This window comes from Cnephaeus nilssonii, assembly GCF_951640355.1.
Source record: "Cnephaeus nilssonii genome assembly, chromosome: 8".
Lineage (NCBI taxonomy): Eukaryota > Metazoa > Chordata > Mammalia > Chiroptera > Vespertilionidae > Cnephaeus > Cnephaeus nilssonii.
Window position 1 is genome coordinate 85,505,065 of NC_137079.1, and position 24,140 is coordinate 85,529,204.

Genomic DNA, 24,140 nt, shown 5'->3' on the forward strand with positions numbered 1-24,140 from the left:
CAGTAGGGGAAAAAACAATTATTTAGGTAAAGATTAGTTATTTTTTATACCAATTTGCTATTTTATGCTTAAATATAAGACAAAAAAATTACAATAAGAAACTCTATAGGAAATATTTAATGTTGAGATGTTAATAAATATAGTTTTTCACAATATTTTGTTAATATTAGCTACATATTTTCATGCCAAAATAAAGAAACTTACTCAACTTATTCTAAAATAATAACATTATTTATATACTTTAAAAGTTGAAAGGCCAGACTGTAACCATCAGAATAAAGCAAGCCTATTTTAAGACTTGGTTTCTGAACATAACCAAGAGTTATTCCTCTTTATAAAACATTCAAAAGATTTTTAATTCCATCACCCCTACCAATCTTCTAGTAATATCCATATATAATTTATATATTATATGTTTTACTTCACTGAGGTTTAATAACATTTACATTTATCTACAATCCTAATTCTCAATAATACTTACTCCTGACACTATAATGAAATGAATTCAACGTTTCCTTTATCTATAATTTTTTCATTTATTTCTCAAAAAGATTTCACTTGAAATTTTTACTTAAGCTAAGATCCTTAAAGATTTTATTATAGCAAGGCTCCACTGTGTCAATAATGGGTGCAAAACACTAAGAGAGTTACGATAGAAGCACACATATGAAACAGTAACATAGGGACCAAAGTGTTACATTCATCAACATCTTAAAAAATACCTTTTTTTTATGTTTCCTACTGGGAGGGAAGTTGAAGTCAGTAAACTTGGCATCATATTGTTGTGGAAAATAAGAATGTTTAACTGAAAAACAAAAAGAGATCCATAAATGTTTGCAACTAAACCATTATTTCAAGTTTTATTTGCTGTAGCCTATGTCACAAATACTTGAGTTAAAAAGTGGTAAACTGCCCCTTCTAAGAATAGTAGTTTGAACAAATTATCGAAGATTAAGACTAGTCTACCAAATAAACATTTTTCAAATTAATACATGGTGGTAAGATTAAGTGTCCATAAATGCTTTAGGCACGTAAGCAATGGACAAGCTAATCTGACAAAATTCAGATTATTTCAGACATTATGTGCAATAATGTAGTATTTCAAACATTAGAAATGTAAACAGTACATTATACAGCTCTTTCAACATCAATTTTACACCAGAAAACAACATCGTGAAATACTTTTTCTCCTAAATCAGTGGTTCTCAACCTTTCTAATGCCGCGACCCTTTAATACAGTTCCTCATGTTGTGGTGACCCCCAACCATAAAATTATTTTTGTTGCTACTTCATAGCTGTAATTTTGCTACTGTTAATGAATCGTAATGTATCTGTGTTTTCCGAAGGTCTTAGGTGACCCTGCTAGCGGTTCTAAGACCATCGGAAAACACAGATATTTACATTACGATTCATTAACAGTAGCAAAATTACAGTTATGAAGTAGCAACAAAAATAATTTTATGGTTGGGGGTCACCACAACATGAGGAACTGTATTAAAGGGTCGCGGCATTAGAAAGGTTGAGAACCACTGTCCTAAATCCTTTTCCTTCCCTATTGCCATGACCCAACTCTGAAGCCCTGATCTTTCACCTAGATTACTGAACCAGCCTCCCAAATTGTTTGCCAGTTTCTTCCAACAGACCCTGCACATTGACACCACAAAAATAATCCTCCAATCATCACAACTCTACTCTAAATCTGCAAAAGTCTTCCTAGAGTCCTTCATGAGATCCTGGTGTATTTTCTCACTGTTTCCCCATACCTTTCACATACTCTGCTTCAGTCACACTAGAACACTGTAATCTTCAGAACTCTCTTTGTACTGACACCTCTTTGCCTCTGCCTTAAAAGTATCTTCCTAAACATCTCCCAAGACATTTCTTCCAAAAGTTGTTCCCAATGCCTCAACACTCGGAAATCACCTTTTATATGCCTCTATCACCAGTCACACTGTATGGTGATTTACATTTATGAACCATCTCACCTGACTTAGGACTGCCTTAGGCACATTCATATTCCTAGCATTTGGCACAGGATAAACACTGATTTAGATTCAATGTAATGTAAAAGGAATTTTATGCAAAGTTGGAGAATAGTGAACAATATCATGTCTTTAAATATGATCAATATGCTGATGACACCTAAATGTACAACTCCAGCCACAAATCTCCCCAGAAAGTACTAAATAACTAACAGCCTATTCAACATCTCTACTTGACACACATATTTCAAACTCTCTCCTGGTCTTCTCTCCAAATCAGCTCTATCCACATTCTCTCTACTTGTTTGGCAAAAAAAAACTATTAAGTTATTCGTATCTCTTTACCTACAGCAAATGGTTTTGGTCCTACCCTACCTTCAAAATATATCTAGGATCCAACTACTTCTCATCACCTCCTGAGCCCCACCCTGGTCCAAGTCCCCAATATCTCTCACCTGGAAAACTGCAATAACTTCCTAACTGGCCTCGCTTTTATTCGATTCCTATTGGTAGTCACATTAATCCTTTAAAAACATAGATCAAATCATGTCACTCCGCTGCACTCACTACCCATATCACAACAGTAAAAACCCAAGTCCCATCAACTACAAAGCCCTCACAGGTCTGCCCTATCCGCAATTTTCTACAATTCTACCCCAGGCTCATTCCTCGTTAGACACACTGATCTGTACAGTTCCTGCCTCAAGGCCTTTGCAGTTGCTGTTCGTCCTACCTGTACCCCTATTCCCCCAGACGTACCCACGGGTCTGATCCTTCACCTTCTTGAAGTCTTTTCACAAATGTCACCTTCCTTATGACTGACACTTAAAACTGCACTACCTATCCTTCTTTATCTCCCTCCGCAGCACTCCCTGCCTTCAAATACACCTTCATTTTGTTTGCCTGTTTTCCTACACCAGATGTTTCCTACTACATTCCCAGTTCCTGGTACATAGCTGGAATTCAATAACGAACTGCTAAATTGAATGAAAGGGCAAGGAAAACATTCCTGTCGGACAAAGAGTGAGACATGAATGATCAGACTCCCTAGCGTGCAGCGCAAAATCAGAAGGGGGTGAGGGAGGGAGGGGGGGAGAAAAACTGCAGAGGGACGGAGAGGAAAGGGAGGAGTAGCAGCTTACCCGGAGTGTTGTGGGATGTCTGATGCGGAGGAAAACTGCTAGGAGGCGGTCTCCAGTGCCAAGATGTCGAAGCCTGGAAACTCCAGGAAGGCTGGCCGTTGACCTGAGGCTGGGAATCTAGGCGGGACTGGGTGTCGAAGAGAGTCTGGGTCCCGGGAAGAACCTGGGCGTCGAAGCGCGGGGGCGCCTCGGGGAGCGCCTGGGTCTCCGCGGCGGGCTGCGCACCAGTGGCGGGCTCTGACCCCGCGGCGGGAGGCGGCGACGGAGGCGGCGGTGGCGGCGGCAACATGGCCCAGAGCATCCATTTGTGCTGCAGCGGGACCGTGTCGCTCAGAGGCCCCAACGTGGGGATCCGCTCGGGGGCTGGAAACCACCCCGCGGGAGTCACGAACCCGCTAGCCGGCTCAGCCATGCTAACCTCAGGCTGGGAACCCAGCGTGCGAACTGGAGCCGGCCTTGCACGTCACTTCCGCCATCGCGATTACGCGGCTCAGCCAACCACAAGCTGAAACGTCATCGGTCAGCGCCGGGAAAACTTCCGGCATTTGCGGAGGATCGCAGGCTGACTAGCAGGAAGGCTTGACGCTGTGTATATAGACTTGCCAGCGTGATCAGTACCGGCCACCGCGCATGGCGAGGGATCTGATCGGGCCAGCACTTCCGCCCGGCTTCAAGGCCCTCGGGGCCGCGGGGGACGAGGAGCGGGACCCCAGCCCCGGTAAGCTGCGGCGCGTCCCGCCGGCCGGGCCCTCCCGGCCCTTCCCTGCCCGCCCAGCGGTCTGAGCGCCAGTGAGGCCTGGAGAGCGGGGGAGTGGGGAGTGGGGTGCTAACTTTCCTTCCCAAGCCGTACCCGTGGGGAAAGGAGGCCGTGAGGGCCTCAGAAACGAGTTTCGGCCCGGTAGTTATTATAATAGTGATGTGTTCCCACTTAGCGTTACATGGCCGGACGCTTTGCGAAACTATCAATGCACATTCAGTCAGTTAATCCTCGTAGCAACTTTGTAAGTTAGAGATTATTCTTGCTGTCGAGGAAAGAACTTGTCCAAGCTTACAGAAAAGTTTTGTGGAAACCAATATTTTTATTGATTTCAGAGAGAGGAAGGGAGCGGGACACAGAAATAGAGACATCAATGATGAGAGAGATCATTGATTGGCTGCCTCCTGCACGTCCCCCGCTGGAGACCGAGCCCCGTGATCTGACCCGTGATCTCCCAGTTCTTGGGGTCGAGGCTCAACCACTGAGCGACAGCAGCGGGGCTATTTAAGCCAAATCTTTGTGGACATGCCCCGAATAAAGATCTAAACGGATTGAGAAAATGCTCTAAAGAAGGGCAGTTTTGCATTTCTCTTGATGTATTTAGTATCAAAGGGAAAAAAGTAAAGAAGGTACATGAAATCCACTGGTGGTAGATTGGGGGGGGGGGGGAAGCAAAGCGGGGAAATCTCTAGGATTAAATAAAAAGCAAAGTGAAGGAACACTTTTACATTGGTGTGTACAGGATAGTCACTTAAAATTTATAGTACATCAAGATGGTATGCAACAAGATAACAAAGAGGGCTCCTGTGTTCTCTGGTGGTCCTGTGCTCTGGTGCCTGCAATTGTGCCTTTGAGGAGTCTAGAAAAGAAAATTATGTATCATTTCAAAGGTATGTTGTCCTACGTTCTTAAGAACCATGGACAGGGCTCACTTAGGGTGAAGATTGACTTTGCTAAGGAAGCTATAGGCCTGGGGTGTGACTACCTTCTATGACCTGCCCAGTAGGAATTTCTGATCAGACCTGCCCAGACGTGGCCCTCAGTGACCTTGTCAGTGTTATTACAGAGCCCCCCTTTTTGTACACATTTCCATGTTACAATTGGGGACACTGAGGCTCAGGCTGTTACCAGATCACACAGCTAGTAAGTGGTGGAGCCCTATTTAGAATGAGGTCAGTACTCTGTGTCTTACTGCCTTCTGATATACAGTGTCTCTGGCTCTTGGAGAAGATGCTGTGCTCTCTAGCCTGACCATCCATCCTAGCTTCTAGTTCTGTCATTGCATCTCACACACACAGCCCAGTGCTCAAACCAGTTAGAGTTTCTGGCAGTTCCTCAATTCTCTAATCTCCTTCTGGCTTCACTCTGCACTCAACATACCTGACAAACTCCTACCTCATCCTTGAAAGCCCTACTTAAATGGCACCTCAGTGAAGCCTTTCCAAAACTCTCCCAAGCTTTGTCATGCCTTCTTTACTCATGGGGTTTTTTCCCTACTTAATTACATCATGTATTTATCACATTGTTTTCGAATAACTGGTTGGCTTATCTGTCTCCACTATTGCACTGTAGTCTTCTGGTCTTAACATAGTAGCACTTTGTATTTGCCAAGTAAATGCTTTTCAGACTCCTCCATGCATATCTATCTCCTTTAATGTTTGCTCTAATTCATAGCCTTGTTCTGACACTATAGTTGGAAAAGAATAAAGCCAAAAGAGTAACTCTCCCATTTCTCAATCTAATTTTTGTTCTTGGACTACCCAGAGGCCAGGTTTCCACCTAGAGTAGCAACATTCAACCTTTTTCATCTCATAACTGTTGCGTCACTGGATATGCATATATTCATTCATGTTTAGTAGATTCTACCAGTTTCCAAAGTAGTACCAGTTTACACTCCCACCAGCATATATGAGAATCCTCATTCCATATTCTCACTAATACTTTTATCTGTTTTTTAAATCTGATGATTTGTAGCAATATCTCATAGTAGCTTTAATTTGTATTTTTCTGGTGACAAAGTTGATCACCTTTTCATGGGTTTGGTTTTTTGTTTGTTTTTTGTTTTGTCATTAGGATATGTGTCAAGTCTTTTGCTCATTTTTTCTTTGAGATGTCCCTTTTCTTATTGGTTTGTAGAGTTCTTTATATAGTCTGGACAAAAGTCATTTTTCATCATGAATCTTTTTTCAGAGATGTGTGCTGCAAATATTTTCTCTAATTCTATGAGTTGCCTTTTGATCTCTCATTACTATATTATGATGAACATAAGTTCTTTTCATATATTCTAGTTTTTAATTTAATTTACATTTTATTGAATTTATTGGGGTGATACTGGTTAAATATCACAGATTTCAGGTGCACAATTCTACCACCCATCATCTGTACACTACATTGTGTGTTCAACATCCCAAGTCAAGTCTCTTTCCATCACCATTTATCCTCCCTATGCCCTCCTCCACCTCCCCCCAGCAATCACTACACTGTTGTCTGTGCCCATGAATTTTTTCTCTCTTTTTTTTTTCTTTTTGGTCAATCCCTTCACCCAGCCCTGCAATCCCATGTCAGCCTGTTCTCTATGACTCTGTCACTATTTTCCTTGTTGGTTCATTTTGTTCATTAGATTCTACATTGAGTGAAATCATATGGTACCTGTCTTTCTCTGTCTCATTTCACTTAGCACAATGTTCTCCGGGTCTATCCATGCTGTCACAAAGGGTAAGATTTTCTTTTTGTCAGCCAAGTAGTGTTCCATTGTGTAAATATACCACAGCTTTTTTATGCACTCATCTACTGATGGACACTTGCACCGCTTCCAAATCTTGGCTACTGTAAATAATGCCTCAGTGAACATAGGGGTGCATATATAGTATTCTTTCAAATTAGTGTTTTGGGTTTCTTTGGATAAATTTCCGGAAGTAGAATCACTGGGCCATATGGCAATTCCATTTTTAATTTTTTGAGGTAACTCCATACTGCTTTCCACAGTGACTGCACCAGTCTGCATTCCTGTCAACAGTGCACAACAGTTCCCTTTTCTTCCCATCGTTGCTAACATTTGTTGTTTGTTGATTTATTGATGATAGCCATTTTGACAAGTGTGAGGTGATATCTCATAGTGGTTTTAATTTGTATTTCTCTGATGATTAGTGACATTAAGCATCTTTTCATATGCCTTTTGGCCATCTGTATGTTCTCTTTGGAGAAGTGTCTATTCAGGTCCTTTGCCCATTTAGTAATTAGATTGTTTGGGAGTTTTTTGGTGTTAAGTAAGTTCCTTATAAATTTTGGATATTAAGTCCTAATCAGATATATCAGTGAGCATATTCTCCCCTCCAGTGGGTTGTCATTTCATGTTGTTGATGATTTCCTTTGCTGTGCAAAACTTTTTAATTTGATGTAGTCCCATTTGTTTATTTTTCCTTTTGTTTTTTGCCCAAGGAGATATATCAGAAGAAATATTGCTACAAGGAATGTCCGAGATTTTATTGCCTATCTTTCTTCTAGGATTTTTATGGTTTTAAGTCTGTAGGCCATTTTGAATTTATTCTTGTAAATGGTGTCAAAAAATGGTCTAGTTTCATTTTTTGCACGTATCCGTCCAGTATTTCCAACACCATTTATTAAATGGACTATCTTTACCCCATTTTATGTTTTTGCCTCTTTTGTCAAATATTAATTGATTATAAAAGCATGTGTTTATTTCTGGGCTCTCTATTCTGTTCCATTTATCTATATGTCTGTTTTTATGCCACTACCATGCTGTTTTGATTACTATGGCTTTGTAGTATAGTTTGATACCAGGGAGTGTGATTCCTCCATCTTTGTTCTTTCTCAGGATTGCTAGGACTATTTGGGGTCTTCTGTGTTTCCATATAAGGTTTTGGAGTATTTTTTCTAGTTCTGTGAAATACACCATTGATATCTTGATAGGAATTCGTTGAATTTATAGATTGCTTTGAGAAGTAAGGACACCTATCCATGAACACAGTATATGCTTCCACTTATTTGTATCTTCTCCCATTTCTTTCTTCAGTGTCTTATAATTTTCCCAAGTACAGGTCTTCTACATCCTTGGTTAATTTATTCACAGGTATTTTATTCTTTTTGAAGCAATTGAAAATGGGATTGTTTTCTGATAATTCATTATTGGTGTATGAAAATACAACTGATTTTTAAAATATTTATTTTGTATTCTTCTACTTTACTGAATTCAGTTCTAGTAGGTTTTTGGTGGAATCTTTAGGGTTCTTTATGTACAATATCATGTCACCTGCAAATAATGACAGTTTTACTTCTTCCTCTCTAATTTGGATGCCTTTTATTTCTTCTTGTACAAAAAACAGGAGCAAATAAGATTAAAGACCATAATAAAAGATAGCCAGCCAATGCCATGAATTCAGAAACGAAAGTATAGAATGTCAGCTGGGGCTTCATTGAAACAGTTGTGGCTAGTTATGACATACACGAGAAATCTCTAGTTGCAGGACCAGCTCTACCCCCTAATTATAAAAGCAGTAGTTCAGAGTCATCAGACAGCGATGAGGACAGTAATTCTTTGTACGGAGAAGGAAACCAAGAATCTGAAGAAGATGACACTGGTCCACCTGCAAGGTCAGTCACTTTCTTAATCCAAGCTTCAAACCTGGTGTACATTGGCTGGAACAGATAGCTAGTGAGGGGGATAGCACATCTGCATTTATGCAAACAGGAAGAAATCAGTTCCTGTGGCCTTTCCTCATGAACTATACCTTTTACAAAGAAATTTATTTTAATAGTACATAGATGTGGAGATATCTAGAATTTCAATAAAATTCTTATAGAATTTGTCTTTAAGGTGTTATTAAAGTGACTAAACATTCTAAATAAACCATAGGATTTATTCTTTTAAAATTACATATGCAGTGTATGAGACAGAAATAGCAGCATAAAACTTTTCCTTAAATAAGATTAAAAGCTAAAGTCATAAACTTTTTGCTCAGAAACATCTAGCAAACAGACTACTATTTGAAACTTCGTGAGTAGAATCTTTAACACCACAGAAAATATAGGAAATTAATATATTACTGCTGTAAAAAAAAGTAACCAATCTCTTAACCATTTTAGGCCAAAAATAAATTCCAGGAAAAGATTAGTAGACGACTTACTGTGGTATTTGTGTGTGTGTTTTTTAATTTGGCAAGATTAATTTCTTATTTCAGTATTTATACAACTATTTGAAGTTAAAAACTAAAATTCTTGTGAAAAAAATGTTTGACGTATGCATAAAGTTACACTACCATTTCTCCAGGAAACAGAGGAGAAATCAAGATGATGATGATGATGATGATGATGAAGGATTTTTTGGACCAGCCCTTCCTCCTGGATTTAAAAAGCAGGATGATTCTCCTCCGAGGTGATAATGCATAATATTTCAGGCCAGTCTTTTCTAATATCTTAACTAGTGCCTGGTAGTTCATTAATGAGTTTTCTGCGATTGTTTTTTACTTACATGTTTTTATAATATTTGAAATTCATGTAATACAAATAATTATTTAAACAAACTTATAATCTTTTAAATAAAAATAATTATAATAAAATTTCCTATAATTATTTACATGTTTATGACACTTTCATAGTTTATAGAACCTCCTCATCTTTTATTTGATACACAAGTGTTTTGTGGTAGGCTGAGTGGAACATTATCCTTCTTTCTCTTTTTTGTAAACAGATAAGGTTGCACACACAGTAAGTGGTACACCTGGGGCCTAGAATCCTGGTATTTGACTTCTAACCCAGACTTTTTCATTTCACATGCATATATACATACACATGTGTGTGTGTATCTTATATGGTGCCTGGCACAGAGTAAGCTCATAGTAAATGTTGATTCCTATTTTCTTGGAATTGCAAAATTTTGAAATGCTAAATATGAAATCGCACAACAAATTGTTTATAATTCATAATACTATTAACCAATGTAAGAGCAAGTTAAAAAGAAAAGGCTGTTGTACATATTATATTCAGAGTTTATCATCACATTTGTCAGCTCCTTGTTTTCAGAAATAACAGGGATAGACAATATACTGTCTGTTTTTGTATGGCCCCAAGCTAAGAATGATCTTTAAAGGGCCATTAAAAAACAAACACAAATATACAGCAGAGACCCAAATGTGGCTCTCAAAGCCTAAAATTTCCTCTCTGGCCTGTTATAGAAAATTTGCTGAGAATATAATACTTGTTTTAGGAAAATAAATTATTAGATGTATAGCAGTATCTTTTTTGAGAATTATATTTTGACAATAATAAAATACATGTGTAAAATAAATAGGTGGTAGCATATAATGTAGGCAGAAACCTTTTATACAGCCATGACATGTCATGATTATATTCTTTTACTATATTTTAAGATTTCATGTACCAGTAATTTTATCTTTACAAATTCCCTGAGGCCAGAGAATTAAGCCTTAATTGCATTTGTAAATATGCTAATAATTGTACTCAGGAAAAAAATCCATGGAGTACTTCTTATGATAACTAATTTGATCTTTCTAACAGTGCCAAATTTCCCTGTTTTTTATATACAAAATTGATTTGGCTCAAAGAGGCTTTATGAACCAAGACAAGAGGTTATGAAATGGCCAGGATCAGAACCCAGACCTGATTTTCAGCACTGTTTTTCCTCAGCCAGGAGGCTTGTCTGGGAGGCTCTATTTGAGGACAATGCAATCTAGAAAATTCAGCTTAGGACTTCATTCCCATCTTGCTTGGTAATAATGGCTCAGTGACAGCTCTGGAAAAAGACATTGGTATGAAAGAAAGGATAAAGAAACTTGAAAGTATGAACAAGAGTAGAAAATGTCTTACATTTTTTCTCTATACAAAGTAAAGTTTTCTCTTTTTAAAACCCAGAATTTAGGCAGGTATCCCTTCTGGACTGATGGCAGTTCCCTCAGAATATGGCAGTTTATTCTAAAAACAAGGAGCTGACAAATGGCAGTTTAAAAGAAAATGAAATTTTCATTAAGTAGTCCAGGGTTCAGACTCCAGCTCTGCCACTTATTAGTGTGTGTTGCCCTTGAGCATTATTTTGCTCACCTAGAAAATGGAGTGACTTATATCTGGCAAGGTTATTTATGGAAGCGAAGTTACACTGGTTGACATGTGGTTAGCACAGCAACTTTTCCTTTTTTTCAAATGTACTCTTTTCTATACACTACCACATCATTTTCAGATTAGTGAGGACAAGGCTTAGATTTTTGATACGTGTAACCTAAGTTACTAACATCTGTTGTGTGCATGTGCTGTACATGTCCTTCAAACTCAGTTTATACTTTAGAAGTTTGGACTATAATTATAATGCCCCTAACGTATTTTTCAGTGGGCAGTGAATATCGAAACTGAAAACCAAGGCACAAAATAGAAAAACATCTTCATAGGCTTTAGTCCATAATAACAACTCTTTTTAATTACCATTTTTATTTAAAACTAGAGGCCCGGTGCACCGGTGGGGTCCCTCAGCCTGGCCTGTGGGGATCAGGCTGAAACCGGCTCTCCCACATCCCCCGAGGGGTCCTGGATTGCAAGAGGGCAGTTCTCAGGTGATGCACCCCGGAGGAATTGGGCTCCCTCCTCTCTGGTTCCAGGTGCGTCACCCGAGAACCGAGAACCGCTGTTGGCCAGTGACCGCAGCTTGGCAGTTCCTGCATTGAGCGTCTGCCCCCTTCTGGTCAGTGCGCATCATAGCTACCGGCCTATCAGCTGGTTGGCCAGTCGGCCAGTCGCTTAGGCTATTATATACCTACTAGTGACCCGGTGCATGAAATTCGTGCACAGGAGGGGGTGTCCCTCAGCCCAGCCTGCACCCTCTCCAATCTGGGACCCCTTGGGGGACATCCCTCTCATAATCCAGCACCACTGGCTCCTAACCACTCACCTGCCTGCCTGCTGATCGCCCCTAACCACTCTACCTTCCGGCCTGCTCGCCCCCAACTGCCCCCCCATTGCCGGCATGATTGCCCCCAACTGCACCCCCAACCGGCCTGCTTGCCCCCAACCTCCCCCCCTGCCGGCCTGATCGCCCCCAACTACCCCTCTGCCAGCCTGTTTGCCCCCAACTGCCTCCCCCACCGGCCTGCTCACCCCCAACTGCCCCCCCTGCTGGCCTGATCGCCCCCAACTGCCCCCCCCGCCAGCCTGCTTGCCCCCAACTGCCCCCCCCTGCCAGCCTGCCAGCCTGATCACCCCCAACTGCCCCCCACTGCTGGCCTGCTCGCCCCCAACTGGCCTTCCCTGCCAGCCTGCTCGCCCCCAACTGCCCCCCTGTCGCCAGCCTGATTGCCCCCAACTGCCCCCCACTGCCAGCCTTCTTGCCACCAACTGCCCCCCCTTGCCGGCATGATTGCCCCCAACTGCACCCCCAACCGGCCTGCTTGCCCCCAACTGCCCCCCCCTGCCGGCCTGATCACCCCCAACTGCCCCCCCTGCCAGCCTGTTTGCCCCCAACTGCCTCCCCCACCGGCCTGCTCACCCCCAACTGCGCCCCCTGCTGGCCTGATCGCCCCCAACTGCCCCCCTGCCAGCCTGCTTGCCCCCAACTGCCCCCCCCTGCCAGCCTGATCGCTCCCAACTGCCCCCCCTGCCAGCCTGTTTGCCCCCAACTGCCTCCCCCACCGGCCTGCTCACCCCCAACTGCGCCCCCTGCTGGCCTGATCGCCCCCAACTGCCCCCCTGCTGGCCTGCTTGCCCCCAACTGCCCCCCCTGCCAGCCTGATCACCCCCAACTGCCCCCCACTGCTGGCCTGCTCGCCCCCAGCTGGCCCTCCCTGCCAGCCTGCTCGCCCCCAAATGCCCCCCGCTGCCAGCCTGATCACCCCCAACTGCCCTCCCCTCCTGGCCTGATCGCCCCTAACCGCCTCTGCCTCGGCCCAGCCACCATGGCTTTGTCCAGAAGGTCTCCTGGTCTAATTAGCATATTACCCTTTTATTAGTATAGATAGAGATAGTTCTTTTAGGAAGTGGGTATACGCCACTGCCATAAAGATTGAGAATTACAGGTTTAGTATCTAACCATTGACTAACAAATAGAAATAAAAATGCAAAAATTAGATTTTTTAAATATTAAGTGGAAAAATACTAAATTATAAATAAAAATAATATGTTAAATTCTCATCAACATTTTTTATTTTCTGACTTTTTATCATTTTTGTGAATTTTATTCTGAAAACTGCTTTTTAAAGTCACGGGAAAATGATAAAGGTACATTTTATATTTCAGGCCTATAATAGGTCCTGCATTACCACCTGGTTTTATTAAATCTGCACAGAAAAGTGACAAAGGAAGAGATGACCCAGGGCACCAAGTATCATCATATTTCAACTCTAAGGTATGGAAAATTTTTGTTTAAAGGATAAGCCGTAACAAAATCAAGACTTTACATAATTTTTAAATAATAGTAATGACTACAGTTATTTGACTCAAATGTGATGTAAGACAGTCATATTCAGATTAATTGAGGATTATAGCATAGGTAGATAAATAAATTATAAGACCTGAGATTCTATTAGAAAAATAATATGTAATGTTGGAAGGGTATTACCTTTTCATGATAATCCTTAAAAGGAAGCTTCAAAGTGATAGAAAATAGAACATGATAAAAAATGTAAGGAATTAATGTGATCTGACACAGAACAGAGAAAGCTGAGGAATTTTTAAATAATGATCTTTACCTTGGAATTAACTCTCTCCTACCTAGCTCTGGTACCTGTATATAGCAAAGGCTCTGGCGGATAAGTAATTTTATGAAAAGATAAAGCAAGTGATTTTGGAGTCGAGAGTGAAGGCTGTTTTCTTGTTGAAAGCTAGATCTTCAACAATAGCTGAAATTTGTACAGTGCTTTATAATTTTTAAGGCATGTTACTCATATGGATATTATTTTTATCTTCTCTACGTTGTTATGAAATAGGTATGATCACATCTTACAGATGCTAGAAACCAGAAAAATTAGCTAATATACACAAGATTGCACAGTTTGTACTTATTAAAGCCCCAGTTCTTATGCCTTTAAATCACCTGTTCACTCTGCTATTGTGTGGCTTCCTGTATGTTTATCTTTATTGAGTATTCAACAGTTATACTGAGGTTGTTATTAAAGGAAATACTATGCAGTGGTTAAGATTATGAACTTCAGAATCATTTATTCATTCTTTCACCAATATTATAGAGCTTCTACAGTGTGTCAAGCATATAGTCACAGAAATTAATCTGTCAACAAATTATTTTGTTCCTACCTACAAGGACATTCAGAATCCAGCCACTTCTGTTACCACCCTGGTCCAAATCAACACCATATTTCACCTCTTTTATTGGTTTTCATGCTTTAGCCCTGATTCCTCAATTACCTCTTCTCAACACAGCAGCTAGAGTTGCCTGGATGAAACAAAGTCAGATCATGTCACACACTCAGGACCATAAATTGTTCTTCCTCTGCATAAAGCCAAAGTCCTTACAGGGCCCTTTACAATCTGGCCTCCATTAGCTCCATGATTTTCTCTCTATTTTGATCTGAACACACTGGGCTCCTTGCCATACCTTCTCAAATAAACAGGTAGGCGTCTACCTCTGAGCCTTTATACCTGCTAAGTCTCTCCAAATTGGTCTTCCCTAGGTATCTGTGTCTTGCCTCATTTTTTTGCTGGACTGTCACCTGAAAGAGGTTATTTCTGACCTAATTTAAAATTGCTAACTCCTTTTCCCTTTACTTCTATCCCCTTCCCTCCTTTAATTTTCTCCATAGCATTTATGACTACCTAAGATACCATTTACTTTACTGCTTCTTTTTGTTTATTATTAACTTCTCCCCGTGAGAATATGAGTCCATTGAGGACAGAGATTTTGTCTTATCTCCAGTAGACATTCAAAGTATTTGCTGAATGAATAAGTCAGACACAGTCCCTGCCCTCATTGCTTAGTGTAGTGGGGAATATATACAGTAAACAAATACTGCTTAATATGAGTGATTCAAAAGGTGAGACAAAATATAGTGGAACCATGACAGGGAAATCTAATCTGAAGAAATGAGGAAGTCTTTTTCTCTGAGAAAATGTCTAAACTGAAGATTGATGAGTAGGAACTAGCTTAGCAAAAAGGGCAGGAAAGATTGGTCCAGAGAGGACAGATAGCTTATTTGAAGACAAAAAAAGTACGGAGAGGGAGAAAGGGTTTTAAAAAATTTAATATTGGGGGAAACCGAGGGGGAGCCTGGAGGGGGTTAATGGGGAGAAAAAGGGAACATATGTAATACTTTCAACAATAAAGAATTATTTAAAAACAATTAGTATGGTTAGAGTGGAGAGAATGAGGAAAGAGTTAAGGGAGAGAAGTAGGCCAGAGCTTTGAATCCTAGCTGAGCTTAATTTTCTTATTAGTAGCATACAGGTTATTATCTTATAGAGTTGTTGTAAGGATAAATTAGAACAGTGGGTATTTTAATTTATAATAATAATAATAATACTATTAGTATTATTACCACCTCCACTACTCATGCCATGAGAGTAACTTGGAAGAATTTACACTGAGTATAGGAATCCTTTCTAACAAGGTGGTTAAATATAGGAATAAATTATCAGAGGTAGGACTTCTAGCCATATGGAAGACTGAGCTCTCACAGGTTCAGGCTAGGCTTTCCCAGCCACATCACAAAGGAGTGCTGGGGGGAAATAAGATTGCAACAAAATTAATACACTGCTAAGCTTAAAGAAAGGGAAAGCCACAGATGCTAGTGACATTGAGAGAATTCAAACAGAGCAGTTAAACACGGTTACACAGCAGAAGGCCGCCGTAGTTTTAGAGATTACACCATAGCATACCTGTTCAAGATACTCTTGGTTCTGAATTCTTTGCATTGGAATTTCCCTCCTTTTTCTGTTATCATATTTCCTCAAAGAGAGGCTTCTCTTAGACTCTCATTCATAACATAATACCCCCAAATTAAGGCATACATAATAATAATAATGGTTAACATTTGTTGAGCCCTTGCCACAAACCAGACACTGCAAAGTACAATATAAACTCATATTTGCATAATTTACTTAGATTTGCATAACATGTAAACTTAAGTTAATCCGAAAAACAATCCTGGGGGATAGTATGTCAGCTAGAATGCTTTTAGCTGCAAATAACAGAAAATTCAACTCAAAATGGAATTGTCTTAATTTATGTAGTTAGCAAATGGGTTTTTATAATTTCCAGGTTGGTATATAATCTGTGTTCTCAAAATAAGGAAAATGTGTTTCATACATAATAAGAGGTCTAGGGGTAGGGCCATTCCAGGGTTTGTTAATTCAACAGCTTAATGAGATCATTGATTTTTTTCCATATTCTCTATCATCTACAGTTAACTCCCGTTAGGCTGACCCCTTATATATCAAGAAGCCTGCCAGAGTACTAAGATTCACATGCAGATGGCAACGTCCAGACAGAGAAGGGGAATGGCCCCTGTCCTGTATCCCTTTTTTATTTTATTTTGTTGTTAATCCTCATCCAAGGATATTTTTTCCACTGATTTTTAGAGAGAATGTAAGGGAGGGAGAGAAAGGGGGGGGGGGAGGGAGGGAGGGAGGGAGGGAGGGAGGGAGGGAGGGAGAGAGAGAGAGAGAGAGAGAGAGAGAGAGAGAGAGAGAGAGAGAGAGAGAAAGAAACATCAATGTATGAGAGACACATTGCTTGGTTGCCTCCTGCACTGGGGATCGAGCATGCAAACGAGGTATGTGCCCTTGACCAGGAATTATACCTGAGGCCCTTCAGTACTGGGGAGGGAAGCCTTCCAAGGTTTCCCATAGACCACTTCTCACATTTCTTTAGTCAAATGGTCAAGAGAAATAAAACCAAAGTGTTTGGCCTAGAATTACCAACATTTTCCCTTGGGAATTAGAGAAGATCCCAGTTTCCTGAGAAGAGCATGGTTTCAAAGAGGATGAACAAAACTAGTGTTCTCTTAGCAACAGAGTAGTTATTAGTTGAAGCTGTTATAATCCCATCAGAAGGACAAAACTGAGGCCTAGAAATGTCAAGTTACAGGCCTAAGGTCATAGGCAAATTGAGGCCTTGCAGCACAAAATATAAACCAGTAAGGTACATATTTTCTATTGTATTTCTGAATAAAATAACTCACCTTTTTTGTTTTTTAAAAATTACCAAATTACCAAAATACCAAAATGACTTAAAACCTAGATTGGATTTGGGTTTATGATTCTGGCTTCTCATTTTCAGTTTAGTGTGTTGGACAGTGTATTGTTTGCTTTTTTGTTTTATTGTCTCTAAGTAATTATGTCAATTAAATTTTAAGTAATTTGGGATCATATTCTATAACCTCTTGGTTTAAAGATAATGTCTTATTTCAAAAGGAAACAGATAGCAGTGAAGATGAGGACATTGTTGGACCAATGCCTGCCAAAGGACCCCTTAACTATAGTGTAACAGCTGAGTTTGATAAAAGAGCCCAGAGAATGAAAGAAAAACTGACTAAAGGAGATGATGTAAGTTTGAAATATACTCTACTCTGAAAAACAGACTAAATTAAAAATCTAAATTTTAAAAATAGACATTAAAAATACATATACAGGGTTGGGCAAAAGTAGATTTACAGTGGTGAGTATGCAAAACATGGTTCATTCTTTTTCTGTTACTCCTCACTCGAGAATATGTTTATTGATATTTAGGGAGGGAGAAAAACATCGATGTGAGAGAAACATCGATCAGTTGCCTCCCCAACTGGGGATTGAACCCACCCCTTTCATTGCACAGGATAATGCTCCAACCAGTTGAGCCATCCAGCCAGGGTTAGTTTATTCTTCTATTGTTGTTGTTGTTGTTGTTAATCCTCACCTGAGGATATTTTCTTCCATTGATTTTTAGAGAGTGGAAGAGAAGGAGGGAGAGAGAGGTAGAGAGAGAGAGAGACAGAGAGAGAGAAACATCAATGTGAAAGAGACACATCAATTGGTTGCCTCCTATAAGCACCCCAACCAGGGCCGGGAATCAAACCTGCAACCCAGGTACATGCTCTTGACCGGGAATCGAACTGGCAACCTTCAGGTAATGGGCCAATGCTCTAACCATTGAGCACACCAGTCAGGGCTTGTATTATTATTTATTGTATTATTTTCCATACAAAAAACTGTCCCTCTACTTTTGTCCCACCGTGTATATGTAACAAGTATGTATGTATACATATAAAGAAAATTTAGGATCTGGGTAATCCAAAACTATAAAAGGAAAAGACTGGCAAATTTGCCTACTGAAACAGTTGAGTATGGCAAAAGATAAAGTCAAAAGAACAATAAATTAGATTTTAAAAATTGGTAAAATAATGATAAAAACATCAGTTCCTTTTGTTTCTCTTAAAGGATTCAGCTAAACCAATTACAAGGGAGTCCTGGATGACTGAGCTTCCTCCGGAATTGAAAGACTTTGGTCTTGGGCCCAGAACTTTTAAGAGAAGAACCGATGTCAAATCTGGAGATCGATCAGTGTGGACAGATACTCCAGCTGACAGGGAAAAGAAAGCCAAGGTGAAAGTGGTTATTCATGTATTTCTGTCCATGTTGACTATTTTAAAAAGACGTAAGGCAGAATTATTTAACCGTACTATTTCGAAAATTATGATTCCGAAGGGAAAATACAGATTTCCCCTTGAAGGAAAGTTGGAAGGAAGGAAAGTGACACCATATGCTTACCATTTCCCAATAAATTGTATCATTCAAATCTCTAGAAAACTCTGAGACATGGGTTTATTGACTTAATTTTATAGGAGAAACTAACCTTTATGAGGTCAGTGTTTCTGGTATTACAGTGCTGGTAAGTGATGAATATAATTCCATTCTAGATGTTTCTAACTCCAAGTTCTTAGAGTTAGAAACTCCAAAACTGGTCCTTATACAGCATCAAACTATTTCCATTACAGGGTATCTTAAAATATCTTGGGGGGAAAAACAAAGCCACAGATTAACCTAGATCAGTGGTTGGCAAACTGCGGCTTGCGAGCCACATGCGGCTCGTGAGCTGCGGTTTGCCGCTCTGTTGACTAATGACTTTGCCGACCACTGGGATAGAGGCTTAATCACAAGGAACAACAACAGCCTGTAATTATTGGAATATTAAGGTCAGTGGTCGGCAAATTCATTAGTCAACAGAGTGGAAAACTGAGGCTCGTGAGCCGCACGTGGCTCGCGAGCCCCAGTTTGCCGACCACTGTCCTAGGGCAAAGGAAACAATTATAATAATTACAGGCTGTTGTTGTTCCTTGTGATTAAGCCCCTATCCCAGTGTTGGCAAACTCATTAGTGAACAGAGCCGCAGTTTGCCGACCACTGACCTAGATAAATGATGCATAAAGACTCTTGTTACTATCAAGATAGGCAAGAAGCACTTGCATTAATAGTGCTAAATACAACAAAATAAACAGAAAAAACCAAGCTCATGGATCTAGAGAACAGATTGGTGGTTGCTTGCGGTAGGGGACGGACAAATGGGTGAAGGGGTCAAAGGTACCGATTTCCAGTTATAAAATGAGTCAGTTCTGGAGATGTAAGGTACAGCATGGTGACTATAGTTACTAATACTCTGCTGCATATTTGAAAGTAGTTGGGAGACTGGATCTTGAAAGTTCTCATCACAAGGGGAAAAAAATTTGTAACTGTATAGTGAGGGATGTTAACTAGATTTATTGTGGAGATCATTTTGCAATATATGCAAATATCAAATCATTACATTATACACCTGAAACTAATATAATGTTATGTCAATTATACCTCAATAAAAAAGAAGCACTTTTATCAATACATTAAATAATTTACAAAATATATACCCAAAAAAGTATGCATAAAATACATCATTATCTTACATTTTTATTTTCTTGACTCTTTTCTGTTTATTATGAAATACTCCATTGTAAATTAGGAGTTGAACCAACATCCTCCATAAATTTACTCCATCCAAAGGTTTTAATTCCTTAAGCTATCCCATTCAAATCTTAAATATTCTACTAATTAGCACCTTATGATTATAGCTTTATCAGTTCTGACTTAAACAGTTGCACACTTAGTTCATTCCCCTCACTCTGTTCATTAGTACCTAGACTTATGAGGATTCCTATTTTCATTCTGTAACTATAAATTGTGTTATAGTGTAATTATAAATTGGTTGTGAAATAGTGTTATTCTTAAAATGCGGATAATATGTTGAAATCTCAACATTTCAGCACCCTACCCTGAATATGTGGCAGCATCGTAAGTTCTTTATTTGCCCTGAAGATTAAAGGGAATCTGAGAGTTGTAATAGAAAGCTGAGGTGCACAACACACATGGGGCAGAAGAGGCAGCAAAAGATGTGGTGCAGACGTGAGCGACCCCTTTGAATGACTGGTCCTGGAAGGCCCATCTAATGTTTCTTACCTGGTCTCTTATAAAAATAGTGTTGGTGTTTTTCTAATTTAGCCTTTATGATAGTCTCCAAAATACAATTAACTCCCTCGCTTACATGGACTTTTTACTTGTGCCTACATTTATTTATGCACTTTTCTGTCCTTCTGTTCCTCATTGTAGATTAATAGTTGTCTAGCCTACAGCCAGATATGCAGGGCATCTTCAGAGGAAAATATCACAGGAGAATGGAGTCAATAGAAACTAGGCAATACAATCTGAACATAAGTTATTGTAGGCCTAGTGACTTGAGTTGTTTAGATCTGCTCATTCTTTTCAGGGCTGAAGATGTATTGTTCTGTGTTTACAGTGGACTATTAAAGGAATATAATACCCTTTAACCTTTATGTGGCACTATATTATAGCAGATAGTTCCACAGAATTATATGTATTTGTGGAACAAACTATATATTATCACAGAGCTATTTGTTTTCTGATATTTTTGATCCTGTGTAAAGTTCATGACCAATTTTTTATTTTTGTAACAGATCTTAGTCCTTTCCTTTTTTTCAACTTCCTTTTTAATAGGTTCTCTTTACTTCATCTTACTTTTTTATATTTGATTCTGAAACATACATCTCCCATATCACATTCACTTAACTGACATTACCTAAAAGAAGTAAAATTGCTCCTTAGGAAGAAGTGGAAGGGTGATGCATAAGTTAATTAAATAAGATCTGTTATATTCTCACCTCCCAGTCTTGACTATATCTATTAACTCTTAAATGGTCAGGTTTTTATATCCATCTACCGTAACATCATTTTTTTCTGAATATTTATAATTAGAAGTAAATGTTTTCTGGAAAAAGTTTTATGGAAAAGTAAGAATTGAACTATTTCTGTGTTTTTAACATACTTTATTAAATAAAATGTTGTTTTAGCCCATTAATAAGATAAATATTGTATAAGAGCCTCATTGGTTTTCTTAAGCAAATAGCAACAGCATAAAAGTATGCTTTGAAAAAATGGTTTTTAATTGTTTTTTTTCTAACTAAAATTTGTTGGAAATTTATCTAAGTACAAACTTTATTTTTGTGTGTGTGCTATGATAAATGGTTCTTTTTCTTAATTTTGAATTCCAGTTGTTCATTGCTGGTGTATTTTGTATATTGGCCTTGTGTCCTACAGCTTTGCTGTACTTGCTTATTAATTCCAGGAGTTTTTCTGTTGATTGCTTGGGGTTCTCTACCTAGATGGTTTGTCATCTGTGGATATAGTTTTATTTTTCTTTTCCAGTCTGTACACTTTTTTTTTTTAATTTGTTTCCTCAAGAGTGATTTTCCAAGTTTTGAAAATATAATACAGGATTTCTTTTTAAGCCTTATTTTATCTTTTACATTTCATCATTGTCAGATTCATGTCTCAGTTCAGGAACTAGGTGATTCTTCCAGTTAGTTGATAGAGTTGTGGTGTGTGTTTTTTTGTTTGTTTTTTTGTTTGTTTGTTTTTTCTTGTTTTCAGGAAAATCTTAGAATACTAACAGACCTCTTATTGAGTATATTAACATTTCTAATGAAAAGAGGTTCAACAAGCCTGGCTTAGTTTAGTCTCTAATTATTCAATCTGAGTAAAAATAGTAGTATTTCTTTTTTACTTTCTCTTAATTATATGGTTCAGTAATGTGTTATCTGTGCTCATTCCTCAGGAGACAAAAGAAGCAAGGAAGTCATTCAATAAGAAGGATGAAGAACATATATTGTCAGGAAGGGAAAAGAGATTGGCTGAGCAGGTGTCCGCATACAATGTAAGTCAGAAAAAATATATAATCTTTAACTTTTTCTATATTTTAATGCTCCTCGTTTTTTCTTTTGCTTGTTTCTCTTTCTTTTACATGTCTAAACTCTGTTGTATATATATTTATGTAAAATCCTTTTTGTAATATTCTTAGTTAATTTTTTTACTTAAGTCATATACACTGAGTGGCCAGATTATTATGATCTCTGAATGCATAATAATCTGGCCACTCAGTGTATATCCTATATAATAAAAGGCTAATATGCAAATTGTCCCCTCAACCAGGAGTTTGACCAGCAGGCAGGCCGGCCAACCACCCATGTCCCCTCCCCCTGGCCAGGCTGGCCGGACCCCACCCATGCACAAATTCATGCACCGGGCCTCTAATACACACACACACACACACACACACACACACACACTGAGTGGCCAGATTATTATGTGTTCGGAGATCATAATAATCTGGCCACTCAGTGTATACGAAATTTAATTCCTAGAGATCAGTAGCACGTGATCAGGAAGTAAGAGCCCTACTAACTCCTAGAGAATCTCAATTCATATATTTTTTAATTATAAGCAGATTTGGAATGTTTTATGCAAAGATTTAAATATGGAAGAAAAATGTTTTAAAAATATGGTTCAATCTAAATTTGCAAACTGAATGGTCAGGATTCATTTGGCATGTCATCATTTTGTTACATTCTCTTACTCGAGAGAAGAAAGAAAAATGGTGTTCCAGCTCAAAGAATAAATGTCAGTCACTTAACCCATTGGCCCTGAAAGGTGTTCAGGAAAATTACCTTCTGTTTCTAAGATATTAGTTAACAATAAGTCCCATAAACATTAAAAATACAATGAGAATGATTTATTGGACATATGTAGACAGTGAAGCACACATGAAACCTTTTTGGAAACTGACCAATAACTCAACTGCCATGGAACATTTATGAAAACTGATGAGCTCAAAAGTCATTGTCTCAACAAAATTGAAAGTCACAATCATTCAAGCCATCTTCTCTGACCACACAGAATTTAAGTTAAAATTCAAATAATTTAAAAGTCTTATACAACAAGAAATTAGAAAAATTTAAATTTTAAACTGCATCAAAGAAGACATGATTCATGGAATTTAGAAAATACCTAAACCTAAATGATACAAAAATACAAATATGTGGAATGCAATATAAAGTGGTACTTTTGGCCAAAATTTATAGCCATATTGAGTTATGTTAGAAAAGAAGAATAGCTGAAAATCCACAAGCTGTGCCTTTTTCCAAATGGGCATTTTTATAAAACTAAACATACACCTACCCTTTGATCCTGCAACTCCATCCTGGGCATTTATCTAAGACAGATGAAAACATGTCCACATGCTTTAATTCATAGTAGCTTCAAGAAAAGACTTATACAGAATATTCACAGATATGTTATTCATAATAGCTAAATTTGTGAGTAGCCCAGGTGCCCATCAAAGAGAAAGAAAAACCAAACTGTATACAATGAAATACTACAAAAAAAGGAACAAATTATAAATAAATGACAATGTGGTTAAATCTCAAAGTCCTTGTGCTGAGTGAAAAATGACCTCCTACATAAGTCCATACTCAATGATTCCATTTATGTGAAGCTCTACAACAAGCAAAATGAATCTATGATGGAAAAAAAATCACAATAGTGGTTGTTGGAGTGGAAATGTGTGACTGAGTAAAAAGGAGCATACGGAGCTTTCTGGGGTGATGGAATTTTCCAGATCTTGATAGGAGTTTAAATTCTAAAACCTAGTAAATGTAATTTAAGATTTGTGCATTTCATTGTGTATAAACTTACCTTAAAAGAAAAGCTTGTAAACAAATATGAACTCCAGCTAATGAAATGGGTGTTGAAGTACTTAGGGTACATGTAGTGATGTGTGCAATTGACTGTAAAATGCTTCAGCCTGGCAGTGCCCTTCCCTTCCTAGGCACTCTTGTAGGCTTCACGGACCAGCACATCCATAAGCTTTAACCAGGCTGCCACGTGAGAATAGAATTGCTCTTTCTTTCTCACCCTTGTACTTATGTGGACTCCAAC

The 24,140-nt window shown here is 38.9% G+C and overlaps 2 protein-coding genes across 3 annotated transcripts in view; one reads left to right on the forward strand and one right to left on the reverse strand.

The window, feature by feature from the left end:
* NUFIP1 (nuclear FMR1 interacting protein 1) overlaps window positions 1-3,566 on the reverse strand; it is a 49,556-nt gene extending 45,990 nt beyond the window's left edge. Inside the window, exons 1-2 of the mRNA XM_079778840.1 lie at window positions 3,125-3,566; window positions 723-805 (exon numbers count right to left, since the gene is read on the reverse strand). Of these exons, the coding sequence (XP_079634966.1) occupies window positions 723-805; window positions 3,125-3,536 (495 nt within the window). The 5' untranslated portion in view covers window positions 3,537-3,566. The remainder of the gene's footprint in view (window positions 1-722; window positions 806-3,124) is intronic.
* Window positions 3,567-3,659: 93 nt separating this feature from the next.
* GPALPP1 (GPALPP motifs containing 1) overlaps window positions 3,660-24,140 on the forward strand; it is a 26,645-nt gene continuing 6,164 nt past the window's right edge. For both annotated transcript variants that reach the window (XM_079778867.1, XM_079778868.1), the window contains exons 1-7: window positions 3,660-3,842; window positions 8,360-8,492; window positions 9,169-9,273; window positions 13,134-13,242; window positions 17,262-17,393; window positions 18,264-18,428; window positions 21,982-22,080. In XM_079778867.1, the coding sequence (XP_079634993.1) occupies window positions 3,755-3,842; window positions 8,360-8,492; window positions 9,169-9,273; window positions 13,134-13,242; window positions 17,262-17,393; window positions 18,264-18,428; window positions 21,982-22,080 (831 nt within the window). In that variant the 5' untranslated portion in view covers window positions 3,660-3,754. The remainder of the gene's footprint in view (window positions 3,843-8,359; window positions 8,493-9,168; window positions 9,274-13,133; window positions 13,243-17,261; window positions 17,394-18,263; window positions 18,429-21,981; window positions 22,081-24,140) is intronic.